This window comes from Rhinopithecus roxellana, chromosome 16, assembly GCF_007565055.1.
Source record: "Rhinopithecus roxellana isolate Shanxi Qingling chromosome 16, ASM756505v1, whole genome shotgun sequence".
NCBI lineage: Eukaryota > Metazoa > Chordata > Mammalia > Primates > Cercopithecidae > Rhinopithecus > Rhinopithecus roxellana.
In genome coordinates, this window is record NC_044564.1 from 12,576,204 (window position 1) to 12,596,329 (window position 20,126).

Consider the following 20,126-nt stretch of genomic DNA (forward strand, 5'->3'; position numbering starts at 1 on the left):
GAGAGCGTGCTACGCTGAGCATGGAGAGACATGCTTGTAAAAGCGTCACAAAACCCTGGACTATTAGCGTCCACCTTCTACAGATGTGGAAGCTGAGTCTGGGAGAGGGGCAGGGACAGAGGCCAGCTGAGGCAGAGTAGGGCCTGGGGCTCCTCCTGCAGCCTGTCCCAGGCAGAGCCCCTGCTTCTCGCGGGCACATCCTGGAGTGCTTTTTTTTCCCCTCAGGCTTGTCTTCTCAGTTCTCTAGAATAGCACGGATGACTTTTGTGGTGGGGAAGCATGATGCTTTAAAGCTGGCGGCGTGTGTTGCAGGCTGTTGATGGAGAAGGGGGCGGATGACAGCCGGGACCGTGGTCATCACCGGGGGCATCTTGGCAACTGTGATTCTGCTCTGCATCATCGCTGTTCTGTGCTACTGCCGGCTCCAGGTACTCCCGGGTGGCAGGGAAGGGGACAGGGCAGGGAGGCCCGGAGGGTGCCCCTACCTCGGGAGGGAGCCCCACGTGAAGGCCACAAGGGTCACGGCCCGGGAAGTGAGAAAGCCCTGTGGCAGAGAAGATGCACAGCAGAAGGCAGCCAGGACCCTACCATGGGGTTCAGTAAGACGTGCCCAGAGCTTTTAATGAGGCCCAGAGACGGGAAGGGACTTAGCCAAGGGCACCAGCTGCCCAGAGCGGGTGCCGCAGTAAGCACTCCCTTCCTACCTGCACTCCAGGGCCATCCAGGGTCCCCATGTCTCCCTGAGAGATGATGGGGAGCCATCGGGGCAGGGCGAGGCAACACAGCTGCCAGTGCCTGTGACCCCCGGCTCTGCTGATGTGGGGCTGCGAACCCCTCCATGCCTCAGTCTTCCCACCTGCAGAATGAGATAACAGTCACACCTGCACATTGCTGGGCGGAAGAGATGAGTGGATCGTCGTGAAGTGCTCAGCACTGTGCCTGGCCTGAGCCAGACCCATAGCACTGGTTAAACAGCTGAGGTGTCAGGCCTGGGCTTGGGCCACCCCACTCCCGCTGTGCCTGTCTCCCCTCCCCAGTCAGGGGTAGCCTTTCTCGCGTGTGGGTTCTGGGGTGGGAGCGGGCGGCCACACGGTCACCGTCCCTCTGCCCACAGTACTACTGCTGCAAGAAGGACGAGTCAGAGGAGGACGAGGAGGAGCCGGACTTCGCCGTTCACTCACACCTGCCCCCACTGCACTCCAACCGCAACCTGGTGCTGACCAACGGGCCGGCGCTCTACCCCACTGCCTCTACCTCCTTCAGCCAGAAGTCTCCGCAGGCCCGTGCCCTGTGCCGCAGCTGCTCCCACTGCGAGCCCCCCGCCTTCTTCCTGCAGGAGCCGCCGGAGGAGGAAGAGGACGTGCTGAACGGCGGGGAGCGCGTGCTCTACAAGAGCGTGAGCCAGGAGGACGTGGAGCTGCCCGCGGGGGGCTTCGGGGGCCTGCAGGCGCTCAACCCCAACCGCCTCTCGGCCATGCGGGAGGCCTTCGCCCGGAGCCGCAGCATCAGCACCGACGTGTGACCCAGGCCCGCCCCCGGGATCCTGGCCTGGAGGGTCCTGAGACCATGGGGAGATTCCTGTGGCATACCCACCTGGCCCCAGGCCTCAAGTGGGGTTTGGCTGAGCCCTCCTCGAATCCCTGTCCTCAGGGGAGGCCCAGGCTTGGGGAGCCCCCAGGCTCGTGGCAGGGATAAGGCTCACTGAACACAAACGTGTCCTGGGGGGAGGCACAGCTGGGGCCTGGGGCTGGAAGGACCACGTGACCATACAGCCGGCCAGGCATGCACCAGGCCCCTCAGGCACGGAGGCCACCGATACTCCTGATGCTTCTGTCTCAGGCCCAACAACTTGGCCATCCCAGGAGGTCTCCATGTGTCACCCCCTCCATGGGTCTCAGCCTTCTCACCTGCTCAAGGAAGGGATGACCTCAGTGAGGCCCAGGGCCCTGCAGCAAGGCCCTCCCTAGCAATTGCAGACCAAGGATTCTGCCCCTCCACCCTGAACTCTGGCCTCTCTCTCTTCCTCTATTTTTCCCTCACTCTCTCTCTCCCCTACTCGTCTCTCCCTCTCACATACACACTCTCCAGGGTTCAAGTGCCAAATATCTGCCCAGGCTGAGACACATTGTGCTGAGCCCCCTGCAGATGGACAGGTTGCCCCCTAGAAGGGAGACTTTCAGGGGCAGCAGGGCCTTTGGCATGCTCAGCCCCGACCGGCTTTTTAGGGGAGGAGGGAGGCATGGGGAGAGGGAGAGGCCATGTCGCAGCCCACCTGCCGTGGGAGAGGCAACGCCGAAACGTATAGACCCAGTGCTCAGTCAGAAACAGGGCCAGCAAGCGGCAGTGCACGGAGGCAGCCCGGGGCTCGTTAGGTTGGGCAGAGCCATGGCCTAGCGCTTGAAAACCCCCGAGTGCCCCATGAGACTTAGCTGACCCTTCCCACCCCTGGGCCTCAGTCTCCCCATCTTGTGTGATGAGGGGCTGGTCACAGAGAGGCCCTGAGGACAGAGGTCTTCAGGCTCTGGGTCTCAACAGGAACTGAGATCTCCAAGGGAGACAGAGTTGTAGGTCACCTCCCCTACCTGCTTCTCAGCAGGAGCTAGGAGGCCTGTCCCAGCTCCTGGTGGACCCCAAGCAGCTGGAGCCTACTGCTGCCATCTGAAGACCTCATCTGAGCCCACTCTTCCCCAAGCACGCCCACCCAGGCTGAGGTCTCCTGGGAATTTTCACCCGCTCTCCTGCTGCTAAGGAAATGACGTCAGTGGCTACCCCAGAGAAATGCCCCAAACCCCGGGACACCAGCCATCAGGAAGGCAGCTCTTCCTCACCCAGAAAGAGGCAACTATTTCCTCTCAGCAACCTGGCCCCAGGAGCCCCCTTCCCTCTCTGGGGCTCTCCCTCTCCTTCTGGGCCCTGCCATGGAGCCCCAGGGCCGGGGCAGCCCCTCTCTGCCCAGGGAAGGCACCGTCCTCAAAGACAAGGCTTTGCAGGGCAGTGACCTTCCCTGAGCTGAGGGATGGCCTGCGCAGGACACTTCTTGCCCTTACTCAAAAACGAAATCACCAGTTTCCAGAGGCGTCGGAACGGCTGGCGAAGACATAATTATTATAGTTTTAGTTGTTTTCCTCCTCTTACTTTCTCCCCTGCCTGGTTTGGATAGGCCAGTGGCATTCACCCTTGAGGTCCCTCGCAGCCCTGGCCCCCCTGGGCCCGCCCACACCTCTGGCTTCCTCTGTGCATCCCGTGAAGTCTGTTTCTGATGCGTCAGCGTGGGGGGTGGGCTGGGTGGGGTGGGGGTGAGGGCCCAGAGCTGGCCCGTGCTGTGGCTGTTCTGATTCAATTTCCCACTTCCTTTCTGGTCTCCATTCTCTCTGTAGATACGTAGATCTCTTTGAAACGAAGTAAACACCCATCCCTCCCAGCTCACTCTTCTCCACCGTGGGGACCTGCTGGGGGAGCCGCTGGCTCCCTGAGGAAAGTGAAAGCCAATAAAACATCTCCCACACTCCCGTGCAGCGTCTTCAGTCCTCCCAGGTGTCCAGGCCATCCACACTCACGCTCTTCCACCTTCTAGGAGGCAGAGTCAGCTTCTCCCTCAGGATGCAGCCAGCCGGGCCAGGGCTCTACCTGGCAGGGCCAAGAGCTGCTCTCTGGCCTGGGGGGCACAGCAGTGGGCCACGTTTGATTTTGAGTTTCCTGGGTGGCTGTCCATCTTCCAGCATTGAGAACTACCAGGATGGACTCTGAGCCCCTGGACAGAGGGTTGTTGTGGGACAGGCTGGGTCCCCTGGGACAAGTGACTGAGCATCTCTGGACCTCAGTTTTAGCCTCCACACAATGGGGTCATCACGATGCCTGTATCATGGGGACCTTTGGAAGATAAACCCAGGCAGAGCCGAGGAGGTGCTGGGCGCAGAACCTGTCATACAGTAAGTATACAGTAAGTGTACAGTAAATGTTGGCAGGAAGGAGAAGCTGGGAGGAAAACAGTAAGACAGGAAGAAGATGTGGATGGGGGGAGAGAGGAGGAGAGAAGAACAGCGAGGTGAGGGGGGACACAGGGTGAGGTGGGCAGAGAGGCCTCAGACCCCCAGGTCTCAGCGACTTGGCTCTGCCCGGCCCAAGCTGGTGACCTTGAGCAAGTCCATCCCAGGGGCCCCTAACCCCCAGACTTGAGGGATTGAAAGGACCATCCTGATTGCAGCCCCTCAATGCACACACATGCAGGCACGCTCAGAGAACCCACTGGGGGGGTGCTGCCTCAGTTTCCCCAGAACCCCAAGTCCTTCAGAAGCCACCCTAAAGCTACGATGGACCCTGCTCTGGCTCCCAGTCTGAGGACAACCTGGCCTCACATTGAGGAAGCAGCCCGGCAGCCACTCACCTCCCGGCTGCCTGTGTGCACAGAAACACCTCCTGGGGCCCTCTCCAGGCAGTACAGCCCCGTCCTTCCTCCCATGCGGCATCCTCCATTTGTGTCGCTTTTCCTCTCCCAAGTGCTCTCTCCCACCCTCTCGTCTGGAAAAGCCACTCCTGCTGCTGGGTCAACGAAGCAGCCCCTCCCCAGAAGCCCCTGTGTTCCTTCACCCGAGAGTCCAGGTCAGGAAGTCCTCCCTGAGCTCCAGGAATGGCAGTGACGGTGCTGCTTCCTAGAGCTTGAGGTGGGCCCGGCCCCACGCCCCCAATACCTGCCTCATCTCCTCTGTTCTTGCCCACATGCTTGGAGGTGAGTGCCCTATACCTTAGCCAAGGTCCCTGCCCCCTGCCCCCACAGGTCCTGTACCAGTTGCTGATAGGCTCAAGATGTCAACTCCACTCGTCCTCTGGCGCCTGAGTCCCAATGTCCCCAAACACCCTCCCTGCACGCTCCCCACGCCTCTCGTTGCCTTTTATCTGCACCTGACTTTCTCCTCAGAGCAGGTGCTGTGGCCCCCGCCGGCCCACCCTTGCACTCCAGGCCTCAGCGAGCTGGAGAGACCCCACACAGCCAGGCCCGGGCCCACCAAGCCCCCAGGCAACCCACTCCTCCAGCCAGAAGCAACTGAGACCCCATGATGCCGCCATAAATAGGACCACTTTATTAACGTAGATGAGCACTGACGCTGACTGCAGGGGCGGGACCCGCGGTCCATCCCCAAACGTCCCGTGGGCAAGCGCCTCTGCCCGGGGTAGAAAGTGCGGCAGGAAGAGAGCTCCATGGGAGGGGCTCTATAGGAGAGAGCACGCCTGGGCCTCCTTGGCTGCCTGTGTCCCTCTCACCCTGTGGCCTCCGAGGGAAGGAGGCCCCCCCATGTTGGGCTCGCCTGCAAGTTTCCTTCAGAAGGCCCTGCCACCTAGAGAGGGCATGGGCTGCAGGCCCGGGGCAAGACACCTCCACTGCTGGCTGTGGGCCTCGGGCCCCTCGGCTGGGGGCTGCTGGGGGCTGGGGAGTGGAAGCCACAAACACAGGATCCACGCAGGAACACAGACAGGTTCCCACGGCACAGGTGGCTCTGTCTGGGGGAGGCCAGTGGGTGCCGGAGTCTCTGCCCCAGGAGCACAAAAGTCCATGGGCTGTGGGAAGTTCCCTCTTGACAGCCGAGACTCAGTGCCACGTCTCAGGCCAGCACACCCTGCAGGACGGGGGTCTGTGGAGGCCCCAGAAGCTGCAGCAGCCCCAGGAGGGGCGCTGGGTCTTCGTCTGGAAGGGGCTGCAGCTGCCGGGCCTAGGAGTGGGGGGGCCTGCAGGAGCGGCAGCACGCCTTGCTGTAGTACCAGTGCCCGCAGAGGTTCACCTTGATGGCCAGGGCACAGTTGGTACCTGGCTGGTCCTGGCAGCTGTCATCTGGAGAAGGAACACAGGGCGAAGCGGGGCAGTTTCAGGAGGTGCCCAAGGGGTGAAAACCCCAAGGACCCCTACGTGCAGTTTTCCAGGGGCAGGTGCAGTGGGCCTCCCACCCCATGGTGGGTCTCCATCTCTAGCTCTCTGCCACCTCTTTCCTGGCCCATCTCTGTCCCCAAGATGTCGCTGTCCCAGATCACACCAGGTGATTTGATCTGTGTCCCAAGAGGAGTGATGCCTAGAGGAGCTACAGATGCCACACCTGGAGGCCTAAGCATCCCCAAGGGGTCCATGAGGGCCGTCCACGTCCACTACTCAATGTATCCAAAGCAGAAACTCATCATGTGCCCTGCACCTGGCACCCCCTTGGAGCCTGTCCCCTGTCCCTCCTCCAGGTGCCCAGGCCCTGCTTCAGCTGTTCCCCTCCCCGCCCCCTGTGTGCCAGCTCCTGGCCGTTCCAGCTGAGTCATCCTGGATTCAGTGGCCCCGCCATCTGAAGCTGACACTTTTCCCAAAGTACAGGTATCAGCATGGCTCCCTGGGGCCACGGAACCCCAGTCAGGCCTCCTCCATTCCCCTTCCCACTCTCCCCTCCCAGTGGGGCTCAGCCATGCTGGGAGGGAGCCTCCACTCCCGGCACACCTTGGTCTCTCAAGCTGGTTCCCAGGTTCGCCATCAACGTGAGCAATGCCTGCTCACCCCTCAGGCCCTGATTCTGTCCTCACCTCCCCTGGGAGGCCCCAGAGCCACCCTCAGCCTCCCCGCTCCTCACCTGGGGGCTCCGTGGGGCAGGGCTGCAGATCACAGGCCTGTCTGCCAACAGGTTTCACCAATGGATCGCAACCACGGACAATGTCGGTCCCCTGGTAGCACTTGACGTCTCGCATCCTCACGCCCACCCCGCAGGTCTTGGTGCACTAGTGTGGGAGAGACAGAGGGCCTGGGGAAAGCCTCCTGATGTGGCAGGGGCCTTGGCAGGAGGGGGGGAGCCTGCGCATCCCCTCTTCCCCACCCCACCCTTCCCAGGTGGCTGTGAGTCCCAGCTGACACAGGACCCGTGGAAGCCAATTTGAAACCCGACCTGCAGCTCCAGGGCTGAGCGGAGATGCCGACAAAAGGGCACTGGCTGGCAGACGGGAGGCTCTGATTGTCTCCCACCGAGGGCTGCCTCAGTCTCCCCGGATGCACAGTGAAGGGTGGTCCTTCCTCTCTCATCTCCCAGGGGTTCTGGGCACTGGCTGGCAGTCAGGAGGCTCTGATTCTCTCCCCACGCAGGGCTGCCTCAGTCTCCCCAGATGCACACTGAGGGGTGGTCCCTCCTCTCCCATCTCCCCGAGGGTCCTCTGGCCCCAGCTTTCCTGGGTCTGTGGTGCAGACTGTTTGTTGTGGGCCGATCAAATGCGTCTCGCGAAGCCACCACCCCCTCCAGTGGCTCCTTGTCCAGATGTTCCCCTTGGAAAACCCCGCTGAGCTCCCCAGAACACCAGAGACATCTGCTGGTCCCAGTCACCCTGCTGTCCTTCTGCTAAGATCCCACAGGCGGTGGCTCCCTCAAACTCCCCCCCCACGTGGGTGACCCCATGTCACCCAGGCACGTCTGGGACCTGAGCCCTCGGTTCTCTGAGGTGGGCGGGGTGGGAGGCCCTGGCCCTGGCCCTGGGGCCCACTCTCCACTTCTGTTTGCAAAGGAGCAGGAGGACCGATTAAGACTTGGCAGAAAGACTGCTGCCTGCCTGCCTGCTCCGAGCCAGGGGGTGGGGGCTGGCACTGTCTGCAGGCGAGGAGAGGCCGGCTTGGCGCTGACGGCGTGAGGACAATCAGCCTTTGGCAGGGCCCCGAGGAGCCTCTGGACGTGCCTCTGGAGAGCAGCACATTCTCGGCCAGCCCTGGTGCCAGCTCCTCTGCCCCTGGGGAGTGGATGGGACTGGGCAGCTTCGGGAACAAACACTGACTGAGCTGCCGCTGTGCACCGGCATCAGGGGGCAGCCGCCAGGAAGGAGGAGTCCACGTGCCCGCCAGCCGTCTGTGCCAGCCACGCCTCATCCAGCCCTGCCACCTCCTCATCAGGGCTAGGAGGATGCTCCTTCCCAGCATCCCAGGCTGTCCTTCTGGGGTCCCCCCTTCATGGCCCCCCCATGCCATGGCTCATCACGCAGCAAGGTACCTGCACCGAGTGGGTCCCAGTTTGCTGGCCCCACAGTGGCCCCCCCATCTGAAGCTAGTGTTCTTCCCAAACTACAGACCTGGGCTGACTCCCTGGGGCCCTGGAACCCCAGTCAGTCCCCCTGCCCCTTCCCACTCTCCCCTCCCACCGGGCTTAGCCTTTCCAGAAGGAGCCTTCATGACCCAGCACACTGTGGTCTCTCCAGCTGACTCCCAGCAAAAGCTGGCTCACCCTTCAGGTCCTGGCTCTGCCCAGGCCTCCCCCAGGAAGCCCCAGGCCCACGCTTAGCCTTTCCCCTCCTCACTTGGGTGTCCTTTGGTGGGCAACAGGGAATGAGTGAGTGTGTGTTCTCCCTCCTGAATAAGCACGTGTGCAATAGGGCAGGCAGAGGCCCTGGGGGTCAGGGTGGAGGCCAGACACCACTCAGCATGCACGGAGAGCCTGGGGCCTGGTGAGGGCCCAGGACCTGGACCCCCAATCTCTGAGCAGGGCCACACTGGGGTCCCCGCTCACTCCTCACAGACTCTTGGACTCTCTGCCTTGAACTCATAAGCTTTAGGATTTGGCACCCACCCGCCACAGTGAACAAGACATAGAGCCCTCGGGTACCAGGGCCTGAGACACAGTGGGGCACCTCAACATGAACGCTCCAGGCCCCGAGTCCCATCTGACACCCCTATTTTGTCACCTGGGTATTCAGAGTTGGCCCATGAGGAAACTGAGGCCACAGGTAGCTGGAGACCCCAGGTAAACAGCCTGGCTACGGCAGCCCCTGCCCAGTGATTCCCAGATACCCTCTGGACACCCCCAGGTCCCCCTCTCAGAAGCTCATGGCATCGCCAGGTGGGAGGGAGCTGGCACTGGCGCCAGGGCTGGCACTGCTGTGAAAGGGGCATGGAGGGCTGATGTGTCACAGCCGATGTGAGTTATTCAAGCTGGAGTCTAGACGGGACTGCCTCCGTGGGGCCCAGAAGGCGGAGGGGCACCCACTGGCACAGGGCCGGGCTCTGGAGTCTCCTGGAGGCCCCACAGGAAGTGGCGCAGAAGGGGAAAACAGCACGGGAGGTGAAAGTAACCTGTTTGCTCTGCAAGACAACTGGGGGTAAGGGGGCGCCCAGTTTGCCACCCCCTCTGTGAAACCAGGGCTGCCCACCCACCTCCGGGCTCCCTGCCCAGGGCCCTTCAGGATGAGCTAGTTCAGGCTCCCCTTCCCTTGCAGATGCCACACCCCACCTAGGTTTCACTCTAGGGCCACGGACAGGCCTGGCCTCCAATGTCTGCTACAGTCCCCAGTAACTGTGGGACCCCAAGTGGGCCAGAGAGTTCTCTGAACTTCAGTTTCTTCTCTGAGGAATGGGGGAAAGGACCCCCTCTCATGGCACTACTGGGAGAGAGGAGACCCTTCCGGCAAAGAGCTGGGCCAGGGTGGCCACACATGCCTCAAGGCCCCAGGATGGGAGGGCTCTCCTCCCCTTTACAAAGACAGCCAAGATCTCAGCTCTGTCCTGCCTGACATCCTGACGCTGGGGCATTCTGGGGGCCCACGAGTCAAAGAATCTTGGAGGGGCCAGACCTGTGCAGGAAACTTACTGCCCTTTCCTCTGGCCCTGCCGGTGTCCTGACCTGGGGTGCATGTCTATTACGGTCTCCCTAAATCCCAAGCTACTGCCTTGGCTGTGGCTCCCGGAGGGCCAAGCCTGTGTGTGCCTCAGCCCAGTCTGCTCCTCCCGCCCACCTGGGGTCTGTCTGTCCCGTGGTGTCAGGCGCATGGGCTGCCAGGTGCAGGATGAGTGCCGTAGGGATCCCAGGGACAAGATCAGAGAACGCTTCCTGGAGGTGCTGGCTCTGGCACCAGCTGATGTGGTGGAGTTGAGCAGCCTTCCCGGGAAGGAAAGCCCTCACAGAGGCTGTCAGGGAGGGAGGAGCAGGAAGCACTTAAGGAGGCTTGAGGCAGGAGGGTCGGGATCAAAATTCAGGTCTGGCCTCAGGCAACCTCAGAGGGGCCGGCTGGGAGCTCACCTCTGACCACGGGCTGGTGTACCACTTGAAGCAGGGCCTCTCGAAACACGTGCTCTCCTCCGGAGGCTTCTTGGCGAGCCCACACTCGGGGCCGCTGCGCGTCTGCGGCTTCCCGTTGGCCAGCTCCATGCAGAGCACCAGCCGCTTCTTGACCCCGCGCCCACAGGTGGTGTTGCACTGAGGCCGGGGCAGAGGGAGCGGGTCAGCGCCAGGGCCCAGCAGGACCCTATACAGGGCCCACGGCGACTCTGGTGACAACGGTCTGGTCAATAGCAATTGGGTGAGAATGCTCCAATGCATAACAAACTGGCTGAGAACTCTTTGTTCGATAACCATTTGGCCCCAAATGGATTTGATCAAAAGCAATTTAGCACAAAACCATCTGTTTTGAAACAAATTGGCTAATGACAATTTGGCCAATGATGATTTGGCCAAAATCAATTTAGCAGAAAACAATTTGGCCCGAGATTATCTGGTTGAGTGATCTGCCTGGAGCTGCTGGTTGAAAGCAATTTGTGGAGAGCAACTCGTCTGAAATGGCAAGTTGATGACGATGACAGGTGGGTGGGGAAGACACACTGGTCATGATCAAAGGTTGCACAGGCCCCTGGGCCAGGAGCAGGCAGCCGGAACAACCCCCGTCCCTAGCTTTCTGCATCCCAGGGAGTTGGGGGTCCAGGCTGGGGACAATGCCAATTCTGCACACACCACCGAGCCATGCGAAATTGGGATCTGGGGACTTGAAAGGTGTTTTCCTACCTTTTAAGCCTTTTGTATTCGAAACTAATTTTTAGGGAATGGTCCCTCATAATTTGCAATGAATTCCTCTTTTCCACCCATCTGTGGTCCCAGCCACCTGGCTCTCCTCTCCGGCCAAATGTCCTCCAGACACCGGGCTCTGGGGCACTCACCCGCTCCCAGTCCTGGGCCAGCCAGTGGGCGGGACAGTTTTTGTCCCCACAGGGGTGGATGGCCAGAGGCTTGGTCTCCATCTGGCACTGGGACTCAGGTACCACTCGTCCGTCGCTGGTCTTGCAGTACACGTGCCTGATGGTGCGGCCTTGCCCACAGCTTCCACTGCACTGCAGAGAAGAGGACAGGCAGGGGACATCGAGTGAGAGGCAGCCACGCCAGGAGGGGCCCTGGATGTCAGTCCCAAGGGAGAGGAGTGGCTCCCAGGCAGTGTCGAAGTGGTTGCCATGGTAACCACTTTTTAAATAACATTTTCTGTTCTAATTACAGAAATAATGCATGCTTGATGAAAAGCACACAGAGAAAAGCACACTTAAAAAGATCTGTGCACCCACCACCCAGAGGCGACCCCAGCTAGCATCTGAGCATCTCTCTCGATGAGAGAGACAGAGACAGGGAAAAGAGACAGAGACAGACACAGAGAGACAGAGATGGGGGAGACAGACAGAGAGACTCGGAGACAAACAGAGACAGGGAGACAGAGACAGAGGAACAGAGACACAGACACAGATAGGGAGATAACGGCAGAGAGACACACAGAGAGATAAACAGGTGATAGAGGGAAGGTGATGCTGGTCACGTGTTTGGAGAGAAGTTTTGATTCCTATGGTAACATGGGAGAAGGCTGGTTGGACATTCTTCACCTCACACCCTTGCCTCGGAAAAAATGGAAACTGAGGCACATCAAGGCAAAGCTCTGGGTCCCCTCACCAGCCGCACGCCCAGCCACCCCTCACTGCAGGCCTCACCGGTCCCCAGTCGGAGACAGTCCACTGCCGGTCACAGGGCGGGCCCGTGCAGTTCTTCTCCCCTACAGGCCTGGTGTTGGGGTCACACAACTTCTCATCCTCTGAGCAGCGGATGTCCCTGGTCACCACACTGCGCTCCCCACACTTGGCAGTGCACTATGGCAGCAGGGGGAGGGGGTGGGGGGCATGGTGAAGGTGTAGCCACCTCCATCTCCCAAGCCCAGCTCCCCAGCTCTTCCTGACCCCCAGCTTGCTCCCACAGGCACTCACCTCGGACCACTCTGACATCTCCCACTGGGGCCCGCAGGCGGGGTTCCGGCAGGTCTTGCGTTCCTCAGGCCGCACGGCCTCGGCTGCCTCGCACAGGTCGCTGTACACGGAGCTGTCGAAGCCGGGCGAGAGCATCTTCCAGCAGCGCACAACGCGGAACTGGTAGCCCTCTCCGCAGGTGCGCGAACACTCGCTCCAGCTGCTCGTCTCCCACCTGCCCCGGGAGCGGATGGCCTTCAGCGATCCCCCCGTGGCGACCGGGACCCCATGCAACCCACACCCCTAGAGACAACGTGGTTCCTCCCTCCCTCCCCCATGTGGTCCAAAACCACAGGCCACAAGCTAAGCTGGACAGGAGGGTGTCAAGGCCCAAGGGTGCAGGCTGGGCCATGACGGCCCCGGAGGTCTTCAGGGAGCACCTTAGCAAGGTGGTTGGGGGCGCCCTGAGTGTGGGCTCGGCATTCCTGCCCCTTTGTGCCCTGCTGTGTCACACAGGTGGCTGTGCCCCCATGGGACTCTGACGAGGGTGGAAGTGAGCAGAAGGCACATTTCTGGATCTGTGTCCAGAAAGGGGGCCTGGCCAGCGTGCTGTGGAAAGACCTTGTTCCCCTCAGCCTGAGCTGGGAGGGGTTATGAACAAGACTTGGAAGTCTTCCAGGCATACAGACTTGGAATAAGAGGTCCAAAGCTGATGGGCTCTGAGCGGAAGGACAGGGCCTGCTGGACCCCACCCCCCGGCCAGCTTTAGCAGCATTCTGGAGACCCTGGGCGTTCTGCCCTTCCCAGAAAGGAGCAAACATGCAGGACGCGGGAGGCCCTGGATGGAGCAGCCCAGAAAAGAAGAGGCAGTGTGGCTTTGCGCAGGGAGCAGGAGGGCTCAGCCTCCAAGGAGCCTGTGATCGTCGTCGGTGAAGGCCAGCACCCTCAGGCTCATCTGGGGACCCCACTTGTCACTAGGGGTAGGATGCACTCAGCTCAGTCTGACTGCATCCACAAGGCAGGAGACAAGGCCCAGGGGTCAAGAAAACAGGCCTCTACCCACGTCCAAGGGACAGCCAATAGGCATGGAATTGTAGAAATAATCCCTTTGGGTTTATAAAAATCCTAGATGTGCCAAGTGGACCTGGTGGGGCAAAGACATCTCTGTAATATAGAGTAACGTTGAGAATGGTTTCTGAACCTATGGTGGCAAGCATTTATTGAGCACCTACTGTATACGAGGCACAGTGACAGATTAAACTGCAACTCCTGGGAAGACACAGAAGGTCTCTGAGAGGTGAGGTCTCTATGCCCCTCCTCAAAGCGCCCCCACGGCCCTGCACACAAAGCACCTCTACGGGGCAGTGGGGTAAGTCTGACTGCTTCTCTGGGCAGAGCCCCGCACACCCCCTTCCAACCCCCTGCCCAGGGCCCCTGGTGGCAGGTACCTGGGCTGGCACTCCCTCCCGGCACAGAATTCGTGGACAGGCTCGGGACGAGTCAGGGCATCGCAGTAGCTGTCATCCACCTCGACCCCATCATAGCGGACACACATGGCGTACGTAGACATGACCCCTGGGTTCGGGACAGGGGAGGGCCTGTAAGCCATGCCGGCACCTTGGAGCCCAGCAGACAGGCCTCAGGACTTGGGGCAAGTCACCTGACCTCTCAGCTCAGCTTTCTGGCTTGGGGATCAGTCACAGCTTGTGGAACTGCAGCATTAGGGCAGCACTGTGGGTCTAAGCTGTGCGGGACCGAGCTCTTCTCTTTGCATCCCGACCCCGCCCCACCCAACCCAGCTGGGCTCCCAGTTCCCACGTCACGGAGTCTGGGCTTTGAGTCCACTCCAGCTGGCCCCCGTGGAGGTGCAGAGGCAAACACAGTCAGGTGTCCCCCATCGCCAGGCGTTCAGCAACCACCCATCGCTGGGTGGACGGGCAGGTGGGAGTGAAACCTGACCGCTCCAGCCCCGTCAGCCCCCTCAGAGGTCACGGTGGGGGCTTGGGTGCACCCTGCCCTCTGTGGCATGCCCCAGACTTAGCAAGCATCATCTTGAACTTTATTTTTTTGAGATGGAGCCTCACTCCGTGGCCCAGGCTGGAGTGCAATGGTGCAATCTCAGCTCACTGCAACCTCCCCCTCCCGGGTTCAAGCAATTCTCCTGCCTCAGCCTCCTGAGTAGCTGGGATTACAGGGACCTGTCATCACACTCGGCTAATTTTTGTATTTTTGTAGAGACAGGATTTCACCATGTTGGCCAGGCTGGTCTTGAACTCCTGACCTCAGGTGATCTGCCCGTCTCGGCCTCCCAAAGTGCTGGGATTACAGGCTTGAGCCACCGCGCCCGGCCCTGAACTTTCTTTAATCATCACTGTGTGCCTGTCTTTGCTGGTGCCCCGTACTCTGTAATCCCATCGGGGCACAGTGCATGACAGGCAGCCCTCACCTAGCAGTGCCACTTCCTTGACCACATCTCCACCTTTTGCTTCTTTTGTCCTCACCCTGACACCCTCACCTGATACCGAACTGCCATACAGGCCCAGCTCCCTGCCCAGGAGCAGGATGATGCTGGGAGAGCCGGCAGCAATGGGAACGGCCTTGGGTGGGGTTAGGGTTTGCTGCTTCTGCTGTGTGTGTGTGTGTGTGTGTGTGTGTGTGGCCACTGGAGACAGACCCAGCCTTCCGGGATGACGGGCATCATGGAACGGTCTTGGCTGCAGCTGCCAGTTCCCCCAGAAGGAAATCGGTTTCCCCATACCCAGAGAGCCCAGCCACCCAGCGGCGCGTGTCTGCAGGCCAGCGGCTCCTGCCTCTCCAAGCCCCAGCACTGGATGGAACGAAACAGCCTGGGAAGCAGCCGACAAGGGGATTTTTTCTTTTTTCCGTAAAGGACGAGCCAGGCTGCAATCACGGTTCCTCTCCCGCCAGAGCTGGGCCGTGCAGCCTTTAGCCTTCTCTGAGGGGGAGGCAGGCTTCCCGGCCAGGTCTGCTCGGAATGTTCCAGGCCTCAGAGACACCCGCTCTGGGGCCCAGGGAGGTGCGGGGCTGGGGACTTGCAGACCATCGCCAAGTGCCTGGCTATTCATTCGCTCCTTGTCATGGAGTGGAAACGCGGCAGGCCTTGGTCAAGAGAGACTGGAATCCAAGTCCCAGCTCAGTGCCTCCCTGGGGTGACGTGACCGTGACCAGACTCCAGGCCTCAGCGTGCTGCTTCCCAAAATGGGAACCTTCCAGAGAGCCTGTGAGAATCAAACGCCAGGATGTTTTTTCTGGGCACCCTCTTCATGACACCCATCTCGAAAAGGGTGCTTTTCAAACCCCCTGAGCCACAGAGCCCCTCCCTGAAACAAAAGAAAGAGGAGGATGAAGCCTGGGGCTGCGGGATCCACTGTCCTCACCACGGTGCGCTGGAGCGCCAAAGGGCAGCAGAAAATTCCGCCTGCGACCCAAGCTGAGGCCAAACTCACGCCCCTCTGTTGCTGTGACTCCAAAAGAGTGTCTTCAAAGAAAAATCTAAAAGCAAGCCTCCCCACCGTGGCCAAAGCTCAGGGCAGGCTGACCCGCCCCACTGATGGAACTGCCCTGTGCCTGGGTTCTTGCGAAGCACATGATGGACGGTGCGCCAATGACCATCCATGAGACATCCGCACGGACACAAGCTATGAAAAGGGTGGACCCTGACTCCATTATTTCTGCCCAGTGCCATTCAGCACCTCCCACAGTGACAGGGAACTCTCCCTCCCTCCTGCCCTCCCTCTCTCTCTTTCTCTCTCTCTCTCTCTCTCTCTCTGTCTCTCTCTCTCTCTCTCTCTGTCTCTCAGGGTGGCTCATTTCCATTTCTGAACAGCCTCCTCTAAAGCAAGGCTTCCTTCTTCCAAAGCCAAAACCTATCTTTCTGATTTCCTGTTGTCCTCTGCCCCACTGCACCTTGGGCCACGCTGCACAGACCCAGTCCAGCCCCCTCCCTGCCATTCTCTGGGTGTTGGGAGACGGTGCTGTGTCCTCCCTGGGGACGTCTTCCATACAGGGCTGCCCATCAGGCCCCTCGCCACCGAGGCTGCCTCACCCTGCAGACGTCTCGAGCGACATCCCCTCCCCAGCCAGCGATGTGTCTGGGAGGAATCACAGATGTTTGCAGACACTTAGTGACAACGCCCACAGGCTTGACACTTACTGACAACGCCCACACGCTTGGAGTCCCCTGGCCGGGAAGTGTGGAGGAACTCAGGGCAGGTCCGTAAAGGACTTGGCAAAGCAGACCCCCCTGCTGACACCCCACCACCAAGCTCAGCTACCCTCGGGGCCTGCCCGGAAGGCAGGTCACACGGCTCACTTCCGAGGCCAGCTGTTCCTGGGCATGGTGGAAGCCGCACCCTGCATCAGGTGGTGGCAGCCACCCTCAGAACAGCAGCATCCATGGACCTCTGACCAGGAGAGGCTATTTCTTGTTTCATGTGGATCCCCACAACCCACCTTTGACATAAATATGTGTCCCAGTTCACCTGTGGAAAATGGGGGCTCGGAAGGATGTGGCAATTTGCCCAGGGCCCGTGGTGTGGTCAACCAGGTGGCGCAAGCCTGGCCAAGCCGGATGCCCACCACACCGCCCACAGCACTTGTTTTCCCTCCAGAATGCCAGGCGCAGGGGCAAACGCAGCATGCCCCATGGCTATGCCCTGCTTGGGGGCTCTTATAACAGGAGACGGAGCCCTTTCTTCAGCCCCAGAGAGGCAAGGCCAGTGTGAGCCTGCATGGTCGCCCCAGCCCCCTCCTCTCTCGGGCCCATCTCCTAAGATGCCAGCAGGGCTGCAGAGGGGGCAGCCAAGCTCAGACTGCCCAGCTGCATGGAATCCTCACTGGCCAGAGACTGAAGGGCATCAAATGCCCTGGCAAATGGGGGGCACTGGGGCGGGGCCAGGAGCATCAGACCTTTTGAGGGGCAGCTGGGTCTCCTCTACATCCAAACACGAAGCCCCAAGAATAGATAAAATGTGACCTCAGAGCCGGCACTGGGGTCTCCCTACCACATTTTCTCCCCTGTCAACGTCCCTGTATCCTGGTCCTGGGTTTGACATCTGACCTTGTGGCATCCCCCAGGGGAGGGTACCAGAGTGGGCAGCAGAGGCAGCTCCAGCTCCCAGCAGCTGTGGCCAGTGTCTCGGGGCAATGGTGGCTGTGCAGCCAGACAGCTGTGGGTTCAAATCCCAGCTCAGCTCTTACTAACTACACACATCTGTCTGTCCAGGAACCACTGCAGAGGGTCTTTTTCCCCCTCCTAACTCCTCCCCTGCTGATGAGCTCCTAGAAATTGCCTACTTCCCTTCTTCATAGATCACAGGGGCCTGTGACTCCCTTCCTATGTTTGCTGGAAGCAAAAGTAAAATCTCTGCTACCTAAGATTTCTTACTTTTAACCCAAAGGATGTTTGCCCTAACAAAACATGGTATCACTGGCAACAGACAAGGGATCATTGGTGGTGGACTGGGTGACCCCCTGGGGGCCTGGACCCGACCATGGTCTAGCACACTGTGAGAACAAGGGTGGCCTCACCAGACACCCAAACTCCTATCCCGCCACACTGCCCCCAAGTCAGGAGGCCACCAGACAAGCACCCCAAGGGCAGTCTGGGGTTGCAAGCTAGTGGGTGGGCCCAACAGTCCCAGCCCGCGTCTGTGGAAATGGGTTCGGGCAGTCACTGCTCCTTGGCACCCATGGCACCCATGACCAGTACCTGTGGTGCAGGTGGCACTGCAGGGCTCGTGGGAGGACAGCTTCCACCGGTACATGTCCGCAGGACTCACGCCCTGCTTGCGAGCCTTGGGCCTGGTCCTGAAAGCGAGATCAAGCAGAGAAGGTGATGAGAAGGTCCACGCCTCACCGGCAGGTGCTGGCTTTTCAGGTGTGTGTGTTTTCTTTGGAGGGTATGTTCACCTGAAGCACACCCCTGTCGACCCCAGGCCGACTCTCCACCCGCTACAGTCAGAGTTCCCACTGTCTGAAGTGGAACGAATGAGGCACCCCCGGAGAGGCACATTTTAGGATCGAACAGACATTGTTTTCCATCTCAATAACTGCATGGGAGCTGCCCAAGCTCCTTCTGGGGGGCAAGGTGGCCTGAGAATTTGGGGTCCCCAGCACTGTAGTTGCTCCTGCACACATGCAGGCTTCTCGATATCACCTTCTCACATCAACTAGTGGGTTCCTTCTTCCCACCGGGGAGGGGACCTCAGAAGGTGTCTTATGTGCTAAGAATGTTCCAGAATTCTCTCCCACCCCCTCCTCCAGCTGGGACTCTGATGGAATGGGGGACACTAGGCATCCAGCTTCCAATGATCAAAATTAAAAAGCTCGGCTGCTGGCAGAGGTGTGGCCACAGCCTACAGTGCAGTTCGGGTTGGCCATGGCTGCACAGACCTGCTGGGGTTGGGGGAGGCACGCTGGGTCCCCGCCAGCCACCAGCTATGATTCTTGGCTGGAGCCTATGTAGCCAAAGCCAACTATTGTTAGGACTGTTTGCTTGTTTGAACGAGTAGGTGTGCCTGGGCCCAAGCTCCAGATCCAGTGTGCAGGCTGATTCTGGACTCGGCAGGGGAGGAGGGAAGCAGAGGCAGAGGCAGCTCCACAGCCGGACATCTGCTCTGGGACACTGCCATGGAGTCCCACCGCCTCTGAGCCAGAGAAGGGGCGAGGGCAAGCCAGCACGGTGGACAGCAGGCCCTTCGAGCTTCGTCTTCCTTTTTAAACAGGACAGTGCAGCAGGTGGGCCCTGCCCAATTGGCTCCACTTTCGTCTGGGCCCAGAGGGACTGGCTAGAGATGACCCTGAGCTGCCATACGTCACCGGGCTGAAATGTGGGCCAGGTCACGGATCCTTCTTCGGGACCTTCAGTCACCTGAGGGTGGTCAGGCTTAGAGCATTATATTCAGAAAGACTTTCGGACTGACTCCGTGATAGAGATATGCGTTTGGATTGAACGGGGAGTTTACAACGTGTTAGGCAAGTGGGTGAGGATTGCTCTTCTGTTTTGCTTGGACTGGAATGGGAGGATCCCAAAGCCAGGCAGAACTTTTGGAGATGAACGTTGCCTTGACCACACATCTGAGGCCCCAGGAATGATCTACCCACAGGAGCTTCAGCAGTGAGTTCACCGGTGTGGTTCCCTAAACTCATGGAGGGAGAAGACGAGTGAAGGGAGAAGGGATGAGGACCAAAGCCCAGGAAGGGCAGCGGGCTGGGGGCTGATCTGCTTGTCTCTTCAAAGCCTCCCTCACCTGGGAGCTTCAAGCCAGGAGAGTCTGTCCCAGCCCATCCTGGGGCTGGAGGGGAAGGGGAGAGTGCCTTCTCCTCCCTCTTTAAAACTTAAAGCTTTAAAAACGGGGGTGGGGGCCAGACGCGGTGACTCACGCCTGTAATCCCAGCACTTTGGGAGGCCGAGGCGGGTGGATCACGAGGTCAGGAGATCGAGACCATCCTGACTAACACGGTGAAACCCCATCTCTACTAAAAATACAAAAAAAAATTCACCGGACGTGGTGGCGGGCGCCTGTAGTCCCAGCTACTCGGGAGGCTGAGGCAGGAGCATGACTTGAACCCGGGAGGCGGAGCTTGCAGTGAGCTGAGATGGCGCCGCTGCACTCCAGCCTGGGCAACAGAGCGAGACTCCATCTCAAAAAAAAAAAATGGGGTTGGGTGGGGGATTTCCCAAGACCCTGTCATCTCAGAACAAAAGTTTCCTGGAAATCTGGAAACGTGTCCCAATGGGGGCCACTCAGAGCACCCAGATCGGGATGAGTAAGTCCTTTTAGGGAAGGGAGAACCTGGAAGACCAATCCTTAATGTTTGATTCAGAAAACACTAAACTGTGCCGACCAGGTCCCTACCCACTTTCAACAGCTTTAAATTCTCCCCAAGAACAAAAAGAAACGAAAAGATCCAACCCATGCCCCTCCACCCCACCCATGGAGGCGATCCGCCATCTTTATCTAATTACACGCTCTGAGCCAGCAGGCAGCATGACTCATGCCTGACTCAAGAGAGAGCGGGCCTGATTCAAAATAACCCTTTGGATTTTAAGCACCAAAGGTATTTCTGGAGGGGCTGCCCACACACTCTTCGCAGCAGCACGTGTGGGGCATAGCAGATGCAACTCTCG

The 20,126-nt window shown here is 59.8% G+C and overlaps 2 protein-coding genes across 5 annotated transcripts in view; one reads left to right on the forward strand and one right to left on the reverse strand.

Annotated features, from left to right (window-relative positions):
- FAM163B (family with sequence similarity 163 member B) overlaps positions 1-3,508 on the forward strand; it is a 33,735-nt gene extending 30,227 nt beyond the window's left edge. For both annotated transcript variants that reach the window (XM_030919073.1, XM_030919074.1), the window contains 2 exons: positions 313-428; positions 1,115-3,508. In XM_030919073.1, coding sequence (XP_030774933.1) covers positions 336-428; positions 1,115-1,522 — 501 coding nt within the window. In that variant the 5' untranslated portion in view covers positions 313-335 and the 3' untranslated portion in view covers positions 1,523-3,508. The remainder of the gene's footprint in view (positions 1-312; positions 429-1,114) is intronic.
- A 1,544-nt stretch (positions 3,509-5,052) lies between these two features.
- The window catches only part of ADAMTSL2 (ADAMTS like 2), a 40,021-nt gene continuing 24,947 nt past the window's right edge, over positions 5,053-20,126 (reverse strand). For all 3 annotated transcript variants that reach the window (XM_030919043.1, XM_010372783.2, XM_030919044.1), the window contains 8 exons: positions 17,706-17,803; positions 13,423-13,549; positions 11,996-12,209; positions 11,726-11,881; positions 10,916-11,086; positions 10,005-10,181; positions 6,594-6,738; positions 5,053-5,824 (listed from right to left, as the gene is read on the reverse strand). In XM_030919043.1, coding sequence (XP_030774903.1) covers positions 5,706-5,824; positions 6,594-6,738; positions 10,005-10,181; positions 10,916-11,086; positions 11,726-11,881; positions 11,996-12,209; positions 13,423-13,549; positions 17,706-17,803 — 1,207 coding nt within the window. In that variant the 3' untranslated portion in view covers positions 5,053-5,705. The remainder of the gene's footprint in view (positions 5,825-6,593; positions 6,739-10,004; positions 10,182-10,915; positions 11,087-11,725; positions 11,882-11,995; positions 12,210-13,422; positions 13,550-17,705; positions 17,804-20,126) is intronic.